General features: G+C 41.9%; 1 protein-coding gene across 2 annotated transcripts in view; it reads right to left on the bottom strand.

The window, feature by feature from the left end:
* Positions 1-10,773: 10,773 nt before the first annotated feature.
* LOC117420627 (diacylglycerol kinase theta-like) overlaps positions 10,774-21,223 on the bottom strand; it is a 124,526-nt gene continuing 114,076 nt past the window's right edge. For both annotated transcript variants that reach the window (XM_034034126.3, XM_034034127.3), the window contains exon 23: positions 10,774-20,343. In XM_034034126.3, the coding sequence (XP_033890017.3) occupies positions 20,242-20,343 (102 nt within the window). In that variant the 3' untranslated portion in view covers positions 10,774-20,241. The remainder of the gene's footprint in view (positions 20,344-21,223) is intronic.

Genomic DNA, 21,223 nt, shown 5'->3' with positions numbered 1-21,223 from the left:
GCACTCTGTTCCCTTTACATAGCACCTTCACAGGTTGTGAGAGAGATTTATCACCAAGAATCATTCCGTCTCTGTCACAGCCCATTTTCAGATCGAAGTCACTGTTGGCAGCAACATTCACACTGCAATTGCATACAAGGCACAAAGTGTACTCTTCACCGAGAGGTGAAGGAGCCACAATTCCTGGGTAAAGCTCAGCCCATTGTGGTAAATATCTTCCGGTGTATTGCTTCAGTGGTTTTTTAAGTGTTTTAAGTCATCTTTGGGTTCTGGTTATCAATATGGTTACAGAAAAACTTTGATTACGTGCTTGATACTTAAATCTCATTTAATGTGAGATTCTCGCGTGCTTACAAGCAGATCCAGAAATCGCGCCTAAGGTGACGGCCGCCATAATTTAAAAAAATAAACGCTGGTGCTTAAAACCCGTAAGGTTTGTGTTTTACGGCCATAAGATCTGTGAATACCTGCAACACTTACGGTAATCCGTAAGGATTGACAGTTCTGCCAGTGCCATATGTCGTAACCAAATAAGATGTATGTTGTCAATCCTAGCAATTTACAGCACAAATCAAAACCAAGTTTGTGTCCAGTGCTGTATCTACCCACAAAATATACATTTCAGTTTGTATTGTTCATTTTCCTTGGGTCATTGATGAACTATGGAAGGATACTATTACTCCTGCCAACCCCCAACCCCCTACACACACTTTTCCTACTTTTACTCTGACAAAAATAAAGCTGTCATTTTTTTTTACATGAGTATTTTGTCACAATACAGTTTAAATGTTGATCAATGTGACGGAATCTTCATAAAAGTACTATGTATTGATGTTCAAATTTATACACACACACACACACACACACACACACACACTTCACGCTTCCCTTTTTCATCTTTTTTTTTGGCTAAGCATGTTTTTGAGAATTACTTTTTTCAATAAATTGCACTACTTATTTAAAAATAAACAATATTAGATGATGTGTGATTGAACCCAATTTGTGTGATAGTCCACTTATATGATTTTAGTGAATGCTGTATATACAGTAACACATAGGAATACATCAGATGCTTTACACTGACCTCTTTAAAGCTGCCCTTGTGTTTTGCAATTTTATGCACATGTTGTTCGAAATAAAAGTGCATTCTCAAAATAATATTTAATTTATTCCTGAAAACTGTTACAACCACCCCCACCCAAAAGCTACACCCCCCCCCTCCCACTCCCACCTACACAAACACCCCACTTAGACAGACTCCAGCATCGTTGACTCCTGCTGCATGTTTGCAGAAACTTGAGTTAAACCATTACAAACTAAATGTCATATCCCTCTTGAATTTTTCATGCTTCACGATATGAAGTAATGCGCACTGTTCTCTTTTAAGATAAATTAATGGGATATGTCAAGAGACACAAAGTATGGGATTTTTTATTTATTTTATTGAATTTGCGAGCCGAATTCACCAGTTTTAAATGAAAATCAGCTTATTTAAATTGCATTGCCTCCACAGACACATACAGGGCATTATCTTGCTTTTTCAATTGTTAACCAAGAAGCTGGCTGATGATCCACAATGCACCTGTGCAAAGTTGGACAGGTAGGATCTTACTTTCTCACCTATTTCAGCCATGTTTAAGTAAAGAAAGAAATATGATCTTACTTTCTCACCTATTTCAGCCATGTTTAAGTAAAGAAAGGCAGACAAGCTACACTTTTGCTGAAGGGGAATTCCCCCTAGTGTCTAGAGCAACTGAGCAGCATATATCTGAACTCAGCAATGAGACCACATCCTGCGTGAGTCGTACCACTAGTTGGGTGCTATTTGTAAGTTTTTTTTTTTTTTTTAATTATCTTATTAATTATATATATATATATATATATATTTTACTTTTAAATTTCCCCGCGGTCTGGATTCGAACCGCCGACACTCGACACTAATGCTAAAGGGGAATCCCCCCTAGTGGGGTGTAGTCATGTCTTTTATGCACACATACAATGTGCCTGTTTGGCCAGTAGGGGTCATTCATTACACAATGATTACTCCAGTTGTTCTGATTTTATTCCTGTCCCAAGACTTGCTGAGAGTAGCATATGGATTTGTGTTTGGGTATTGTAAATACTTTGAAACCATATTTAACAACAGAGACCTGTTTTTAATAAATTAACACATTCTGAATGGGACTGTTAATTTCTTAACATAAGCTTTCTGACTTTAGCCGTATCCACACTGGAAGTGAGCGAATAATTTAGTAGTCACTGCAGTCAAATGGGAGTATCCACACCAGCAGCAAGTGATGAAAGCGATGTAGCTTTGAGAAAATTTTGTGTCGCTAAAAAAGAACCAGTTTCTATTTTTTTTAATCGCACAACTGGAATGAAACTGACCAATCAGAAGCAAGGTTAACACCCTTGACACAAGTCAAACACAAGCCTCAAAACAAGTCACGCTTCAAAACAAGTTAATCATGGACGACGAAAAGTTCATTTATGAGGTGCAGTAGTATCCATTATTATATGATTGCAAATTGAACGACTAGAAAGACATCCAGAAGAAAGACAATGCCTGGGTGGCTTGCAGGTGGTGTATTTAGCAGCACCAAGACATTTTCCTTCCGATTTATGCAAGTTGCATAAAAATAGGTTTATTAATAAGCAAAAATAAACCAGACCATACATGCAGTCTACATATCCAGCATTTAAATGAAAAATGTGCACTTTTGCTGGCTTTTAAAAATGACACAAAAAAGGTCCAGCATTCACACAACTTAAACACGTGACCTAATTTTTAAGCAATGGCTTTTTTTTTGGTTTGTTTGTTTTTATGATAAATAACGTTTTGTTCACTAAATTGTTCTGTGGCACAAATCCATGACAAGAAGGTCTTTACATATGCATAAAGCAAAGTTTTGTGGAGATTCACCAAATAAACAAAAATATTATCGAAGTCCTATTATTCTATAAGTTGTAAAACAAAGCCAGCAATACTTTTGTATTCTATGTGACACATCCCAACATAACCAAGCTGTGGCGGAGTGTCCCGCCCCTATTTATTATTATTTGTATTTTTGTTTGCGGCGCGGGTAAAAGCGCCGCGTCTTTTATTATTATTTAAAACCCCGTGAGGATGCATGGCTGATCAGCTACTGATTACTTAAATAGCTGACAGTCATGCATCCTTACCAAACGCGTGCAGACTCTGGCCGGGGGATAATAAGATAATTACCAACTAGTTAATCCCTCGGCCAGAGTATATAAACCTGCAGCTCTCTGCATTTGGGGTTGGGGTGTTGGAGTAGAGAGTACGGGGAGCGGAGAGAAGGAATAATATTTAAAAAACAATTGCTAATACGTGCTGGATAATCCAGCACGGCACTTACTTGTTTGTTTATTTATTCGTTTGGCCCTCGTGCCCTTTTGTTTGTATTTTGTTTAAATCTGTTGTTTGTTTGTTATTAAATACGCTGAGTGCTTTTGCACTCAGTTTCACCCGCCCATCCACTGTTTGGAGTCAGTTACTTCCTGGTCCGTGACGTCATCCACCACACCACTGCGAGCCAGACTGTCACATATGGTGTCCTGCGTGGGACAAAACAAACGCCTCCAATAGCCGGACCAGGAAAGAAAAGCTCGTTTTTTTGTTCGTTTTTTTTTTCAAAGTGTTTTTTGTGTGTTTTTGGAAAAAAAAAAAAAAAAAAAAAAAAAATATGGGAAGAAGCGGACGGAGGAAGCAGCAGCTACAGCAGCGTGGGGCCGGTCGCAGGTCCCACTGTAGCTCAACCATGCTGGACGTCTGCCCCACCTGCTTGAAAGGTGAGGAGTGGTGCTTCGCTGTTGGGGAGGTGGGGCACATAGCACCCGACCAACCCCCTCCATGGCAGGAGAAAGAGGAGCCAGAGCGTCCAGTGAGGGAGGACCTGCATCCTCCAAAGAGGACGAATGCACTCTCCTCTGAGGGAGTCTGGGACTGGCTGGTGGAGCCGGGGAGGGATTATGAGGAAGCCCTCCCTGCAGTGATCAACCTCCTGTGGGCAAGAGATGGGGAGCGCTGGGAGGCCTGGGAACAGCAACACCACCCAGCTTCCCTCCCAGACATCGCAGCCATGGTGTTCAACTACCTGGCTGCGGATATGGGAGAGACCCTGCTGCTGCCATCTCCAGCACAAAAGGGAGAGGAGCCATCGCTACCGTCTCCAGCGCCAGAGGGAGAGGAGCCATCGCTGCCGTCTCCAGCGCCAGAGGGAGAGGAGCCATCGCTGCCGTCTCCAGCGCCAGAGGGAGAGGAGCCATCGCTGCCGTCTCCAGCGCCAGAGGGAGAGGAGCCATCGCTGCCGTCTCCAGCGCCAGAGGGAGAGGAGCCATCGCTGCCGTCTCCAGCGCCAGAGGGAGAGGAGCCATCGCTGCCGTCTCCAGCGCCAGAGGGAGAGGAGCCATCGCTGCCGTCTCCAGCGCCAGAGGGAGAGGAGCCATCGCTGCCGTCTCCAGCGCCAGAGGGAGAGGAGCCATCGCTGCCGTCTCCAGCATCAGAGGGAGAGGAGCCATCGCTACCGTCTCCAGCATCAGAGGGAGAGGAGCCATCGCTACCGTCTCCAGCATCAGAGGGAGAGGAGCCATCGCTACCGTCTCCACCAGCAGAGGGAGAATGCCTGCTGGTTTCGCCTCCACAGCCTGGGGAGGAGCCCGAAAGTCCTACGCCCGAGTGGGAGGAGCCCGAACGTCCTACGCCCGAGTGGGAGGAGCCCGAACGTCCTACGCCCGAGTGGGAGGAGCCCGAACGTCCTACGCCCGAGTGGGAGGAGCCCGAACGTCCTACGCCCGAGTGGGAGGAGCCCGAACGTCCTACGCCCGAGTGGGAGGAGCCCGAACGTCCTACGCCCAAGAGGGGGGAGTCGGTGCGTCCACAGCCCAAGAGGGAGGAGTCGGTGCGTCCACAGCCCAAGAGGGAGGAGTCGGTGCGTCCACAGCCCAAAGAGGGGGGAGTCGGTGCGTCCATAGCCCAAGAGGTGGAAGTCTGCGCTTCCACAGCCTTAGGACCCAAGCTGCAGTCCCAAGAGCCAGAAGGGGAGGAGTTACAGGCTCAACCCCCTGAATTTTTCTGGGGGGGAGAAGGGCAGGATGCTGGTGTTCCCCAGCAGCCTCTATTTATGCTGCTGAAGGGAGCACGGCACACACCAGCCCAGCCGCCACAGCAGAGGGAGCCAGCACCGCCACAGCCTCCCTCTGAGTGGCCAGCATCCGCCCCATCGCCTCTGCCTCCACCACCACCAGGAGCAGAGCAGCAGGAGCTGCCTCTGTCTCCACCACCACCAGGAGCAGAGCAGCAGGAGCTGCTTCTGTCTCCAACATCACCAGGAGCAGAGCAGCAAGAGCTGCCTCTGCCTCCGCCACCTCCACCAGCAGAGGGTGAATGCCTGCTGGTTCCACATCCACCGTCGTGGGAGGACTGCTTGCCCCTCCCACCTCCACCAGCAGAGGGTGAATGCCTGCTGGTTCCGCCTCCACCGTCGTGGGAGGACTGCTTGCCCCTCCCACCTCCACCAGCAGAGGGTGAATGCCTGCTGGTTCCGCCTCCACCGTCGTGGGAGGACTGCTTGCCCCTCCCACCTCCACCAGCAGAGGGTGAATGCCTGCTGGTTCTGCCTCAACCGTCGTGGGAGGACTGCTTGCCCCTCCCACCTCCACCAGCAGAGGGTGAATACCTGCTGGTTCCGCCTCAGCCGCCGTGGGAGGACTGCTTGCCACTCCCAGCTCCACCAGCAGAGGGTAAATACCTGCTGGTTCCGTCTCAGCCGCTGTGGGAGGACTGCTTTCCCCTCCCACCATCGCCATTGCCTGGGGATGGCTGTTCTGCATCGCCTGGGGCTGCCTTTTGTTCTCCACAGGACACAGGGTACGAGGGAGAAGTGGAGCTCCCGCTGCCGCCTCCATGGCCAGGGGCTCCCCTCCCGAGTTCGCCTCCCGAGGGTCCGCTGCCGTCGCCTTCCGGGGGTCCGCTGCTGCTGCCGTCACCTTCCGAGGGTCCGCTGCTGCTGCCGTCGCCTTCCGAGGGTCCGCTGCTGCTGCCGTCGCCTTCCGAGGGTCCGCTGCTGCTGCCGTCGCCTTCCGAGGGTCCGCTGCTGCTGCCGTCGCCTGGGGTCGCCAGGGATCCTGCTTCGCCTGGGGTCGTCGAGGGTCCGGCTTCGCCTAGGGTCACCGGGGATCCTGCTTCGCCTGGGGTCGTCGAGGGTCCGGCTTTGCCTGGGGTCGCCAGGGATCCTGCTTCGCCTGGGGTCGTCGAGGGTCCGGCTTCACCTGGGGTCGCCAGGGATCCTGCTTCGCCTGGGGTCGCTACACGATGGCCGGAGCTCCATGAAAGGGAGCTGCCAGAAATGAAGAAAGGGGGGGAGGTCAGGAGACCAGCTCCCCCAGCCGCACTTTCGCGGCTGGAGATCATGTGGTCAGAGCCCCACGGAGGGGAACTGCCGGCCATGAAGAAGGGGGGAGAGGTCAGGAGACCAGCTCCCCCAGCCGCACTTTCGCGGCAGGATAGAGTGTGGCGGGAGCCCCGGAAGAGGGAGCTGCCGGCCACGAAGAATGGGGGGGTGCCAGAGATTCCACCATGGCCACCCCCCAGAAGTAACTTGCTTCCCCCTCTTCCGGGACTTTAAGACTGAGGGGGGAGGTGGCCGTTGGGGCCATGTGTGCTGCGCACAAGGGGGGGGCATGTGTGGCGGAGTGTCCCGCCCCTATTTATTATTATTTGTATTTTTGTTTGCGGCGCGGGTAAAAGCGCCGCGTCTTTTATTATTATTTAAAACCCCGTGAGGATGCATGGCTGATCAGCTACTGATTACTTAAATAGCTGACAGTCATGCATCCTTACCAAACGCGTGCAGACTCTGGCCGGGGGATAATAAGATAATTACCAACTAGTTAATCCCTCGGCCAGAGTATATAAACCTGCAGCTCTCTGCATTTGGGGTTGGGGTGTTGGAGTAGAGAGTACGGGGAGCGGAGAGAAGGAATAATATTTAAAAAACAATTGCTAATACGTGCTGGATAATCCAGCACGGCACTTACTTGTTTGTTTATTTATTCGTTTGGCCCTCGGGCCCTTTTGTTTGTATTTTGTTTAAATCTGTTGTTTGTTTGTTATTAAATACGCTGAGTGCTTTTGCACTCAGTTTCACCCGCCCATCCACTGTTTGGAGTCAGTTACTTCCTGGTCCGTGACGTCATCCACCACACCACTGCGAGCCAGACTGTCACACAAGCTAATACAAATGAAGATGTGGTGACCTGCACATAATAACACAGATAATAATAATAATAATAATAATGTAGCACTTTAAAATACTTTAAAAAGTTAATAAACAAAAAATATCAAAGAAGGAATTTGTAAAGAAACAAGATTGCAGTAAGTTTTATATATAAATGTATAACAATAAAATCATTTTGTTGAAGATATCAGTTCAATTACACTACTATTGTACAGCTGTCTTCTGACAGCTGGAGATGTACTGGACTTCAAATCAGACTACTACTATTAATGATACTTAACGCTTGCATCGCTCTGTCCAATGTGGATGCAGCCTTACTATACACTTGCTTTGCTTTTATAATAATGTCAAAGTGTAGTAAGTATGAATACAATAAGTTATCCTTATTTTAAGTAATACCAGGTACAGTAGTTCTATAAGGCTCCAGAACATAGTAAGCAGTCATCACCAAGTGTTTTCTTTCTGTCTTCTTCCAGTCCCAAGCCTTGTGAGGGCAGCTTTTTGCTCTGCAGGAGCCTGCCTTTTTGTAATCTTTTTCCACATGGAATACAAAAGACTCAAAGAAGCAGTGGCGAGCAACAGCCAGGCCATTGAACAGAATAATGGAATAGATAATGAGGCAGAGCCAGAGTTACTGCAGACCTAAGATCTCACTGAACCTGTTATTGAAAACCCTGTTGTGTAGGTTATTTTATTTCTACATTTTGTAAATTATTTTTGATAATCTTAGCTCAATACAAAAAATGGTAATTCGTCAGCATGCTGAACTATGTCAGGGATATTCAGTGCTCATTTCCTATAGGGTAGGCAAACTGGGCTCTTCTAGTTCATTCCATTACTGGACTTTGTCCAAACACATACTTACATTTTTTAATTGACCCTACTGAAGATAATAAAATTAAGAACTTGGACTAGACTGAGAAAGTTCAGGTCACCTACCCTGCTTGCATTCCAGGGAAGCAGTGTCCACATTCGGTGTTTTATAACAACCTCCCATCCCAAAACCAGGTGTGACAAAAAAGCTAAATCAGTCACACCATGTTTGAAAGCCTTAAGTGGAGAAAATAGCTTCCCTGACATGGGATCTAGAGCAGAGTTGTTTCCAAAAAGAGTTGTTGTGGGGCAGAATCCTGCGTGGGTCCGATTTTTACAACTTGCTTCCGACCTGAACCCTCAACCCACTGCAGCACAATCTTCTTACCCGAGACCCAACCCGCTTTAATAAGACCTGCAACCCGACAAAACCCGCAAGTGTTTGTCCTACACCTACTGCCTGCGTCGACTGGCTCTCTCACGCTGTCACATTCACACACAGATATCTCTGTATCATTCTCAAAAGATTGAGTTTATACAACAGGCTATATTAGCTTTCTCTAGTGGTCTGCATATATTTCAACATTGTAACATATTAACTATCTCTACTTATTTTACTATGAAATACCTGTCTATTCCTTTCGTGCTAGCAGTTGGGAGCTATACCTGTGCTTTCGCAGAGATGGTGTACCAGTTTTGTGGTACACAAAAACATGATGACACTGTTGTAAATCAAGTCTTCTTAACATGTTTAATATTATTTTTACTCCTACTGTGAAACGTTGATATTTCTTACCATAGGCTAAAATGTTGGGGGAGACATGAAGTCCTGTGTGTTGAAAATATGTATGGACATTTTTCATAGGCCTATAGGGTCTCCCAGTGTACCCTAGAAGTAAGAATTCAAGAAACTCAAAATACTTTTTATGGTGCTAGAAAAGAGAAAAATTGAATTTAAAAAAAAAAAGAAAGAGCAGATTATTTCGGACAAAGGATCATTGTTGTTTCTACAGCAGGACCAGGCCATATCAGTTTTTTTTGCTGGTATTATACACCTTCACAGTAAAGTCAGAATTTCCTAAATACAGCACTGCGGGCACTGGAGTTTTGTATGAATTCTGCTTCTTATCTCAAGTCTTTCTTGGTGAACATGGAGAATAGCTAAATGATTCCCTCTGTCTTGCATCATGGTGTTGCAGTATTTAGAACTATTTACATTTATTGAACAATTTTGCCATATGTGACTGCAGTGTTTCGTTATAGTCAAAAACATTATTTAATTTAATAATAATAATAATAATAATAATAATAATAATAATAATAATAATAATAATAATAATAATAATTTCGACACAGCTTCGTGTCAGCAGCTTTCCTGGCGCATTGTTTGTTCACATGAAAACGTGAATTTCTGAATTTTGTCCAAGTCAACCCCTAGCACCTACTGAAATGCCAGCCCTAAATGTGAACAGGTATAGAGACAGTGCAGCTACTTCTACTCCACGACAACATAAACTGAATGAAAATTAGTTTGATTTGTGTAATATGCAAATCTGGTTAGAGCAAATACTTGAATTTTGGTGTTTTCACATCTAAAAGTGGTTTATTTACATTAATAAATATGAAATATCATACAAAAGGATAGACTCAGGGCTAAAACTAAAACTGCAAATCACTAATGCAGTAAAACTTTAAAAGCTACAGGTAGCTTTTTGACCAATGATGTTGGTCCATTATTTGGAAGCTTCATGTGTCATGTTTCTTTGATCTGTACTGAAAGTATTTTTTGTAACCCATTTTATAAATGATATAAGAACATAAGAAAGTTTACAAACAAGAGGAGGCTATTTGGCCCATCTTGCTCGTTTGGTTGTTAGTAGCTTATTGATCCCAGAATTTCATCAAGCAGCTTCTTGAAGGATCCCAGGGTGTCGGCTTCAACAACATACTGGGGAGTTGGTTTCAGACCCTCACAATTCTCTGTGTAAAAAAGTGCCTCCTATTTTCTGTTCTGAATGCCCCTTTATCTAATCTCCATTTTTTTAGGTCAAAAAAGTCCCCTGGATCGACATTGTCAATACCTTTTAGGATTTTGAATGCTTGAATCAGATCACTGCATCTTCTTTGTTCAAGACTGAATAGATTCAATTCTTTTAGCCTGTCTGCAAACGACATTCCTTTTAAACCCGGGATAATTCTGGCTGCTCTTCTTTGCACTCTTTCTAGAGCAGCAATATCCTTTTTGTAAGGAGGTGACCAGAACTGAACACAATATTCTAGAGGAGGTCTTACTAATGCATTGTAAAGTTTTAACATTACTTCCCTTGATTTAAATTCAACACTTCTCACAATATATCAGAGCATCTTGTTGGCCTTTTTTATAGTTTCCCCTTATTGTCTAGATGAAGACATTTCTGAGTCAACATAAACTCCAAGGTCTTTTTCATAGATTCCTTCTTCAATTTCAGTATCTACCATATGATATTTATAATGCACATTTTTGTTGCATGGTGCAGTACTTTTCTCTATTAAATGTCACTTGCCATATGTGATATGAGAGCAGAGGATAAACAAACTGTTATTTAAGTTTCCTGTTACATGGGGCTTGGCTGTATTGTGTAAAATAGATACATTCAAAATACATTCTTCAGTATGTTTAAACGATTACTTTCAAATGGATACAAAAAACAACTGACAAGTCGACAGTAAAATTCCCAGTTTATATTTTCTTAAACATTTTTCTTTCAGATTCTTGTTACACATACAATTTACACTAATTTGTTACACTAAACAAAATAAACCCAGAATTTATTTTTACACATTCAGTGCACATTTTACAGTTAAGAGAGAGAAAACAAAACATTAATCCACATAACATTTTTGCCAAAATATAAAAAATTGTTCGGAGGATGAACTTGAATTGGTCAGTATCTGTGAAACAAAGCTGTGGTCTGTTGGAAAAGTGTTGGTTTTACAGAAACAACAAAACATACAGAAATATATTAGCTCTGAACTTGAGGAACATACGCTTACACTGGTCAAAATCTGAAAACTACACATTAGTTAGACAAGCACAACTCTGTTTCAAAATAAACAATTACAATGTACACAAATATACAAATATAAATATATAACTATTATATGCACATGTGAGGCACTAAGTGGAATAACAGACCACTAACGTCACAATAATGCACACAAAGCAGAGAGAGGCTCCAGCTACCAGATTCCCCCATTGAAACACAAACGCTGGACAATTACACAACATTTACCATCACAATTGTACAATACAGAAAACAAGTAGTGTAGGGAAGGGTTATGGATACAGTGTGTTCTGAGGCTCAAGCTTGTCGAGCCACTGGCACTTTTATGATGGCAAAATGATTTAGGGAGCTTCTCTTTCAAGTGTACCCCCTTTTCTAATGTCTGCAGTCTTTGGGGTGTAGAAACCTTTGGGTAGGAGGTAATTTGCACTCAGAGGGCAATGGGAAATGAGGCACACCAGCGAAAGATTTTGTACTTTTTTTTTTTTTTTTTTTTTTTTTAAACCAAAAAATATAGCATTATTTAACAAACTGTCCTGGCACACAATATCATTCACAAGGTAAAAGCAGAAATTAAAAGTTGACCACTTGAACGTTTATCATTGGTAAATTGAAATTTACCTTATAAACAACCATACCCAATTTGCTTTTACTGATAAGCAAAAAAAGCTTGGACATACTGTGCTGTTTAAATGTAAGCAATGTACTTGAGCTGAAGTAAGGTGTGGGCACTGTAGCTCCACTATTCCGTTAGGATTACTGCTTGGGTTTAATTACAGTTTACTTACAATTACAATTAGAGAACACAGCTGTGTATAGGCACAAACACAGAAGAAACAAGACTCTTAACCTGGGCAAAGAATATCCCAAACTCTACATTCCTAAAGCTTTCACGCAACGTCACTACTATAAACATGCACAGAAAGCTGAACATTGACATATATTGCCAAGTAAAGCAGGGGTATGACTTGCTTCAAACTAAACCAATCTTTAGTTTTGGGGAACACATTAAAAGTCATTTCATGAGGCTCAAGGCCTTTGCTTACTGGATCTGTTCCGTCATTTAGCATCCGTCATCCGAAAAAGTCGTCCATCTATCCATTGCACACTAGATGCGTTAATATCGTACTTCAGAGCGCTGATGTGCTGATTTAATATTGACTTAATGTACGTTATTATTATTCATTATATTCACTTGCAATTTGAACCTAAACACCCGTTTATTGTCTTTTTTTATTACAGATACTAATATCCATGTGTTATAAAAAATATAACGGTCTCGTAGTTTATGATGTCCCATAAACACTAGATTATTTTCCTGTAACTCACTGAAGCCCATCTACATTATATATATATATATATATATATATATATATATATATATATATATATATATATATATATATATATATATAATGTCACATCTATAAAAATAACTGCCACACACCCTTTTTAGACAAATAAACAAAACCGATATACTTTTACTGTAGAATGACCTGGATACCACTGCACATCGTAATGTATTGTGATAGTGTGCTGTGCTGTCCAGCAGATGGTGCTGTTAGACAATTCCCTCACTCACATCTGATCAAAACCAAACCAAATCTGCTATAAAAAAACACCCCTAAAACATACCACACCAATATATTTGTGTGGCTAAAGAGTCTTTTTTTCAGTCTGCTACAATATTATCGTTGATAGACGAAGTAGTAGCCATATCAGTCGAGAGATGATAAACAACAAGAAGGAGATGCGATTCCTTTTATTGGACTAACTAAACAATAATTCATTACAAGCTTTCAAGACCTCAAAGGTCTCTTCTTCAGGTGAAAGTATGTAAACATCAATCTCTCTATCCTACTTTCACCTGAAGAAGAGACCTAGTGATTCATTATTGTTTAGTTCAATAAAAGGTATCACATCTCCTTCTCTTTGTCTACAGTGTGTTGAAACTGTACATAGAGACAATCACTCTAAGACTGGTGCAGAAAGGGGGTCTATTCTCAAAGTATTTAAAATCTGTTTTTACTTAGTATACTCAGTTTGTTTATAACATTAATATGCATTTTGTGCCTTTCAAAAATAAAATGAGTAAATTATAGAGTAAAATGCTTAATACGTTTTTAATTTCAGACATTACTAAAAGTTTAATATTGATATGGTTAACTCATTATAGCTGGATCTTTAACCCCCAGAGTGGAATTTCTAAATTAGCGATGAATCCTTACATTATTAACCAATGATCTCAACCTACAGGTAAAGACATTCAGGTCATTCCAGCTTGTGCATCACTGGGGGTTACTCAACCTCTTAAGTCAAGAACTTCAATAAATTATTACGTGAAAGCTCATCTTCAGATATTTTCACACCTTGTGGGGGCATGAGTTACACAGCTGTTCATTTGCATGCACACATCACCTGCCCTTGCACCATTTTCTCAATCACACGTGGTTTATGTATAACCACCCACAAAGAATTTGGTACATTTGAACTGGAATTATCCTTTAATATACTAAGCATCAAAAGAAACGTATCACTTATATTTAGATAGAATTCATTAGATGTGATTGAAAAATGACAAACTCTCTTTTAGTGCAGGTGCAGTGACTTTTTATTGTGCTGATTATAAATTGACATCAGAAGATGCTGCAAAATGATCTGTCGATCTTGGGCAGGTGTTGTGACTCTTGGTCTCCCAGTTCGTGGCCTGTCATTGACAGAGTGTGTCTGGTTAAACCATCTCGCCAGGTTTGAAATTGCTGCCTGTGAGCACCCAAGACGGCGAGCCACAGTACGCTGCCCTAGTCCAGCCCTAGTCCATGCGCTGCTCCCTTGACACACGTGGCACATTGTTTTCTTTTTTCTGTGATTTTTTTTATTGCTTTTATTCAAGCTTGCAATTCAACAGCTGAAATCACTCAATATCCAGTATCCAATCAACTGTCTCACTAATTAGGTGATTAAGTGCATATGCTTCAGTCATAGTCACTCAAGCGCGTCACGGTCAAGGATGACTGATCGAGTGATTAAAAGAAACCAAAAACATTTCGTCAATGTCCATCATTAACCCTTTGTGGTCCATTTATTAATCGCGCGTCAGGCACGCCAGGTCTAATTAATTTTCACACGCGCAGTTAATTTTAGACGCGCTGTTTAAAAGTATTTTTTTTTCACAGTCAAACGGGTTTAAATGGCCCTGCATATCAACAAAGCACTCACTAGGCATCTCCAGCCCCGCCCCACCCTTTCGTTTGCTATAGCGTTCACCTATGTAATAAATAAATAATAATAATAATAATAATAGTCGTACATACCGATCGATCATCTCCGGATCACTCGTTTTATCACCAAACTCCTCAATAATGCGATCCAAGTCATTATTTTATTACTATAACATCTCAAAAAAGCTCTGCAAATGTCTGTGTTTTCTGTGCGCTGATTCAGTCAGCCAACTTGTTTACTTCAGACCGCCCCCGTTATCTGATACCTGATACCATGTATGACTATTCATGAGATACGCCTTTTTTTTTTTTTTCGACTTGTCTCGGCTCCTGTCGCTCCCACTCGGCAATTTAATGGTTTTCTCGGCTTTTTCCAGAGAAAAAACGACTAGACACCCGTTTATTGCGTTGCTATAATGATGTCGGACCCAGTCCGACAAAGGACCTGTGAGGAATAATTGCAATGTCGGACCCAGTCCGACAATGGACCGCAAAGGGTTAATATACCTTATTCTTTTTCGAAAATAAATGTAGCCTTTTTTGCTTAGTTCGGGGGATGACATAGAAGGCACTCACCTGCTCTCCTCTCTCTATTTCTCAGCCAGTTTATCCTGAAACCGCGCCGTCCTGCCTTTTCTGGCCACATCCGGCCCGGGGAAAGAAGCAGACACATTTTAATATCCGCTTCCAGGTGGGGATGACTCAGCCTGCTCTCTGTCATCCGAGTTGCTTCCAATAGCTGGCATCGTGCACGTCTTGTCGGTTTCTGGGCGGGGTTTGTGCGATGCCAGGGATCCCCTCTGGCTGTTCCATCTGTCGATCTCTCTCTATTTAAGCTGTGTACTACTTCCTGCTCTTGTCTTTCATTTTGTGTTTGTACAAGAGATCTACAGACTCGTGAGTTTGTTTGCTGCATTTCATGTTTCCAAAAAAAATCAAGGTAGAAAGGAACGGATTATTTAAAAAAGAATAAAAGGTTTTTAAAAAAACCCTCTTCTGCAGGGACGCACACTCAAAATTCATCTGTCCCCTGCAATGCAAAAAGAAATGACAATCAGCCCTTTCAGTGTTCACTCCCATTAACATCTCTGCCATTACTGACGCTCTCTGCCTTCATCTGGACCGGCACTTCGTCAACCATCTCCTGGACGGCCTCCAGCATGGCTTCTCCACCGGCCTCTCCTCCCTGACGGCTTCCTCCTTCATATGCAGCAATCTCTGCTCTGCCACTTAAGACCCTCACGCCGTCTGAACCCTACCCTCGCTGGTCTCCTCCGCACAGCACGACAGTTCATGTCTGAGGCTTTAGCTCCTTCCACCCGGTCTGCCTCCTGTTCAACATTCCTCCTATTCTCCAACCAGAACCGGATCTCATATTCAGTCTTCAACCTGGACCACTTCCTCGCATTCATTACCTACCTACAGGTCTCCTTGAACCTCCTCCCTTCATCTATCAGATCCTACGTCTCCGGCATTCAACATCAGTTCCATCTTCTGTCCATCTCTGCACCGCAGCTCCTGCCCGTCCCGGCTATCCGCCTGACTCTCCGCGGCATGGAAAGGACTCTTATGGAAACAGCGGCACCTTCCAGGCTAACAATCTCCTTGGACATCCTTCGACTTCTGATCTCTATGCTCATGAACGGCTGCTTCAATCTGTCAGATGACTTCACCATGGCGGTACTGTGCCTATGTGCTTTCATCAGCTTCCGCCGCTGTTTGGAGTTCTCTGTTCCTTCTCCAACCAGCTTTCTAGCGCTTGGCTTGCGACACTCGAACCTATCCCAGGTTCCCGGTTGTCATTTAATTCTTCTCCTGAGGTCCTCCAAGATGGATCAACTCCATAGAGGTCAGTTCGTCCAGCTATCAAAGATTCACTCCTCTCTCTGCCCCAGCTCAGCTTTAACCAGATATCTCGCTGCCAAGATCCCTTCCCTCAGATTCTCTCTTTTCGGACCACTCAAGGACTATTATCTCCAGACACTGGTTCTCTTCCCACTTCTCCTCTCCTGTCAAGAGCTGGACTTCCTTTCAGTCCTATTCTCCTCATTCCTTCCGGATTGGAGCTGCCACCTTGGCTGCACGAGCAGGGGTTAATCAAATCCCTGGGACATAGGACTTCTTCTGCTGTAGAGACCTACATTAGAACTTCTTCACTGGACATTGCAGCCGCCCAACAATCCTTGGTTAGCATGCCTGGAGTGGGGCACCCTCTCTGCCAGGTCCACCAGTTTGCTCACTCTTGGGGGGGGGGGGGGTTTCCTCTCCACAGAGTGGACGGCCTCCAATCCATAGCATGTCCCTACTAACCTCTCCATGTCCTTCTGTTTACCAGCTTGCGTTTATGTGTGCGGCATGCAGTCTTTTCTTTTTCCTGTCCCATGGGTGTGGCTGGGGGGAGCCGGGGGTCCATCCTTTGGGGGGGGGGGGGAAGTGAGTCTCACTCCCCAGGCCAGGCCTGGCTACGCTGCCCAGGTTCCTCATAGGTCAGAGGGGACCCCCGGCCACACCTGTTCTTTCACAGCTTGTGCGCTTTAGCCTCAGCGAGGCTCTTATCTATAAGCCTTTCTCTTGTCCTGACCCTCTTCCCCAGAATGTAAAAAGCACGGTCTTGTAACTATGGCTCTTGACTATTACATTAGAAAGGGGAAGCACTGTACTTGGTTCTAAGTTGTACAGATATTACTGCCATGGATCCATTAAAACCAGTTTTAATTATTACCGTCATAGCAAGATAAGTAGTTTTTTTTTTTTTTTCTGACCCACATTATCTTAAATTTACATTGAAGAGAAAAAGTAGCTACTTTACACAGATATCAGATATATTTTTCCTGGTCCCCAATATATATATATAAACACGTCACACAGCTGCTGAATGCAACCATACCCCCGTATGCAACAGCACATTCACATCACACTTTTCATGGAGTAAAGTTATGCAGTAAACCTGTAATATATAGTAACGGCAAACTGTTGTAGACTTTTGTGCTTTGTTGCTTTGTCTGAGGCGTGTTCTAGAGATCATACTGAGAGAAAAAAAAAAATCAGTGCACAGAAATATATTTTTTGTAACTTTACAACTGTCAGATGTGCAAGACGTTGTTGAACAATATGCTTTAGTAAATTACATTTTACGTTACTGCAGTGTGCCAATACAAGTTAAACCATTTGGGAACTGTTGTATTTTATTAAAATAATTTTTAAACTATTTTGTAGCCTATTTGATATGTGATACACACCCGGTGCATTTAAATCAATGTGGGTTTTATTTCGCAGGGAGATTCAGGTCACTCATCACAGTAATTTTTTCCTCATAGCTCTCAGATCAGGTTACACAGGTTGAAACATCATTAAAGAAAATAGTGGGTTATGGCAAAGATGCAGCTCTCTTGTAAAGGTAAAGTAAATGGTTTTGTATTTTTTTGCTGTTTCTGTTGTGGGGGGAGGGGGCTAGCGGTAAATTGTAAGTTTCAAACTGAAATCTTATTCAGGGATATATTTCCATTCGGTAATAAAAATACTATGAACTAAAAGTCTCAAAACAATAGATTGCACGTCCCTTCCCAGTCTACTTTTCATTCAACCGTTTCCTTCAGTTTTGAGATGGATTCGGTATTCGGCCGAATCCCAAAAACTTGGATTTGGTGCATCTTATATATATATATATATATATATATATGAATATGAATCCGTCTTTAGAAATGCTGGCATATTATTGGTTAAAACCTCATCACATGACCAAAAATAGATTAAACTATTGCCCCCATGACGCGGCTTACGGTCAATAGGTTTTTTATAAACTCCCTCGAATTACGTCATCAGGCATAACATCCTTCCTCTCTTTATACAACAAAGCAAAATGGACAACATAAAATTAATTACAAAATATACTATAAAACAAAGGTGCTGCAAACACTAAAATCATCATAAAAACTTCACTTTCAGTGTTTTCTGACTTCCTAAAATTCAAACAAAAGTTTGGGCATTATAGTCCCCTGTTGGTAACTACAGTTCTTCCCTCGGTGGCCATAGCTTCCCACTGTACGCCTCCTCTCCAGTCCATATTTACTATATATATATATGTGTATATATATATATATATATATATATATATATATATATATATATATATATATATATATATATATATATATAGTCAACCTTTGTTAACTCGACTGGTGGATAACTCGACACCTTCTCTTAATTCAACAAACAGCCTTGGTCCGGAATTTTCTTCATATAATATATATGCATCCTGTCTCTTTTAATTTTTTTATCTGACACCACGCTTTACTCGTAACTTGACACTTATTACTAGTACCGAAGGGATAAAAACTATTAAAAAGACTAGTGACTGACAACGGATCATTCATTCATTCATTTGCAACTGCCAAGTGCAGCTGGTTACAGTGTCAGTTCATAATGAGTGAGAAGTGAAAAATGTGTTCTCGTTCAATTGGCTTTAAAAGCTCAGGTTATTCGGGATAACAAGCTTGTCAGCAGAACTTTCAAACCGCATATTTTTACATGCAAAACAATCGACAATGCTTGATTTCTATGTGAAACTAAGTTGTTTATTATTGTTTTTGTTCTCTGAGTTAATTCTGTATAATGTACATTTCTTAACTTTTGCTATTTAAGCCGACAAATTAGACAGTACAAGCCAATAACTAAAAGTATAGTCAACAGTTTGTGCAGTTTGTGGTTGGATTCTTTTCGTAAAAATAACACAGTAGTTATTTTATTAATTCTTATTTCAATCAAACTATACAAGTTGTACCAAGTTTGTACAGTGCTGTATACTGTAATTGATTCATTCACTGCAGTTCTTTCAACCGTTTCCATAAGGACATTTAACTAAAAATAAACTTGTAAATACTGTGAACGTGTGAGTTCTGTTACTTACATGCATGTTAATACCATGGCTCATGTGCACCCGTGGTTAACTTAAGACCTCGAGTAAGTCAACACTAAATGGCATCCCTGTGGGGTGTCGAGTTAACCGAGGTTGACTGTGTGTGTGTGTGTGTGTGTGTGTGTATATATATATATATATATACACACATACACACACACACATATAAAAATACAATTTAAAAAAACAATACATGTCTGCTTATTTAAATTGATCAATTTTCTTGGTCCCCAAAGTGGGCTGCATACATGGAATCTATATTTTAAGAGCACAAGTACAATGCAAATGCCCTAAATATAATCTCTGGATAAACTGAATTGTCCTCAGCTGATTTGTACATTTACAACAAAATCACAGCAAACAGACCTCTAAAATTGGGAAATGATCTGTTCCAAAGGCCCTACATTTTTTTGTTATGTTTGAAAACACCATTTGTAAAGCTGCAAACTGTTAGGTAGAAGCCACATCTGTTCTGGAGATTGATTTCAAATGTAGCAAAGAGAAAATGAAATAAGGCAGTACCTACAGTAATGTGAAGGTGTTGTGCTCTGGTATGAGGCACTATACAGTACAGCATGTGTAGTTCAAATAAAAAACTTTTTTGCACTGTGCTTCCTTATGAATTGTCCAGTGTGTTTTTACTGCAAACACTTTACTGGAACTGGGTTTTTAATCAATCATTTAACCTCCTGTTTTTTTTCAATTGACTGAAAACCCTGATTAGATAGGTACTGAGTAATTTGTACACCTGGATTTATTGATGGTCGTTACAGAAGTTGACAATTGTAAGCCATACCTAGAAAACTTGTCTCACTGGACAATACTGGTATTTTGTATTGAAGGGATGACCAATAAAATAAAGATTTATAAAATAATGAGAGATGGTTGGAATGACCTACAGTAATCCATTTGAGCTTAGAAGTCACCTGTCCTTCTGCTGCACTCTCCACAGTCAGTAATAACAATCAGTTGAGAGACTCTGCAAGTTTTCATTTTACTCCTTCGGAAAGTGTTAGGCTGTCCGTTCTCGATTCATTCAAACTCCCTGACTGCTTCTTCTGCTTCACTTTGGACTTCCTTAGCATGTGAACCTTGTCAGTGAAACACAACAGCAAAGGAGAAAAAACTAGGTCAGCATTTGCATTTGAGAAAGAGCTTAGGTTTAATAAAACTAAACTATAAACACATACTGTTTAACCACATTGTTTTAACCTCTGGCCATATCAATGATACAGATATTTCTTTACACATCCATTTTACATCGTGTTTACAAACCATTCTATCAGAAATGCCACTTTCCTTGCTAACACGATGTCTCCGCTCCCCAGGCATGGTTTTGCTTTTTATCACAACCCCCACCCCCACCCACATTTTCTAGTTAAGTATAATTTATACTTATTCCTGACAGTTATGGAGAATTATTTTTTATATTTTTAGTATTATAATTATTTTTAAATCTAGCACTTTAAGGCACCTGTGAAGTAATGTCAGCGGGAAATCAGAAACTGTGTTTCTCAAAATCAATATTTCTCAAAAAAAAAAAAAAAAAAAAAAAAAAACATCAAAAGAACCTGTAACATTCTGTACGCCTCTGTCAATTCAACTGGGCTCCATTTCAACACTCTGTTTCTAATAAGGCTGCCACTTACATTTTTTATAAACATGTAAACTACCTGCAGTAAAAGGTATGCACTGTTTAAACAATGGGGAGGTCAAAAAAATAATACTGATATTAAATTAATAAAAAAAACCAAGACGACGTTTCCTTTTAATTAGATATTAAACATTACTTCACATTCACTACAGTACTAAGCAGTAGCAGTACGGTAAGGTAAAGAAAAATAGATAAGTTATTTGCACACACCTGCTTCTGTGGGTGAATAGAGAGCACTCATGGGTAATTAACATAAAGCACGACATTAAGCACACCCCAACTGCTGGTTAAGTTGAACTTGTATTGTCTTCAAATCT

Source organism: Acipenser ruthenus, chromosome 1, assembly GCF_902713425.1.
Source record: "Acipenser ruthenus chromosome 1, fAciRut3.2 maternal haplotype, whole genome shotgun sequence".
Lineage (NCBI taxonomy): Eukaryota > Metazoa > Chordata > Actinopteri > Acipenseriformes > Acipenseridae > Acipenser > Acipenser ruthenus.
This window is presented reverse-complemented; position numbering and strand designations above follow the sequence as displayed.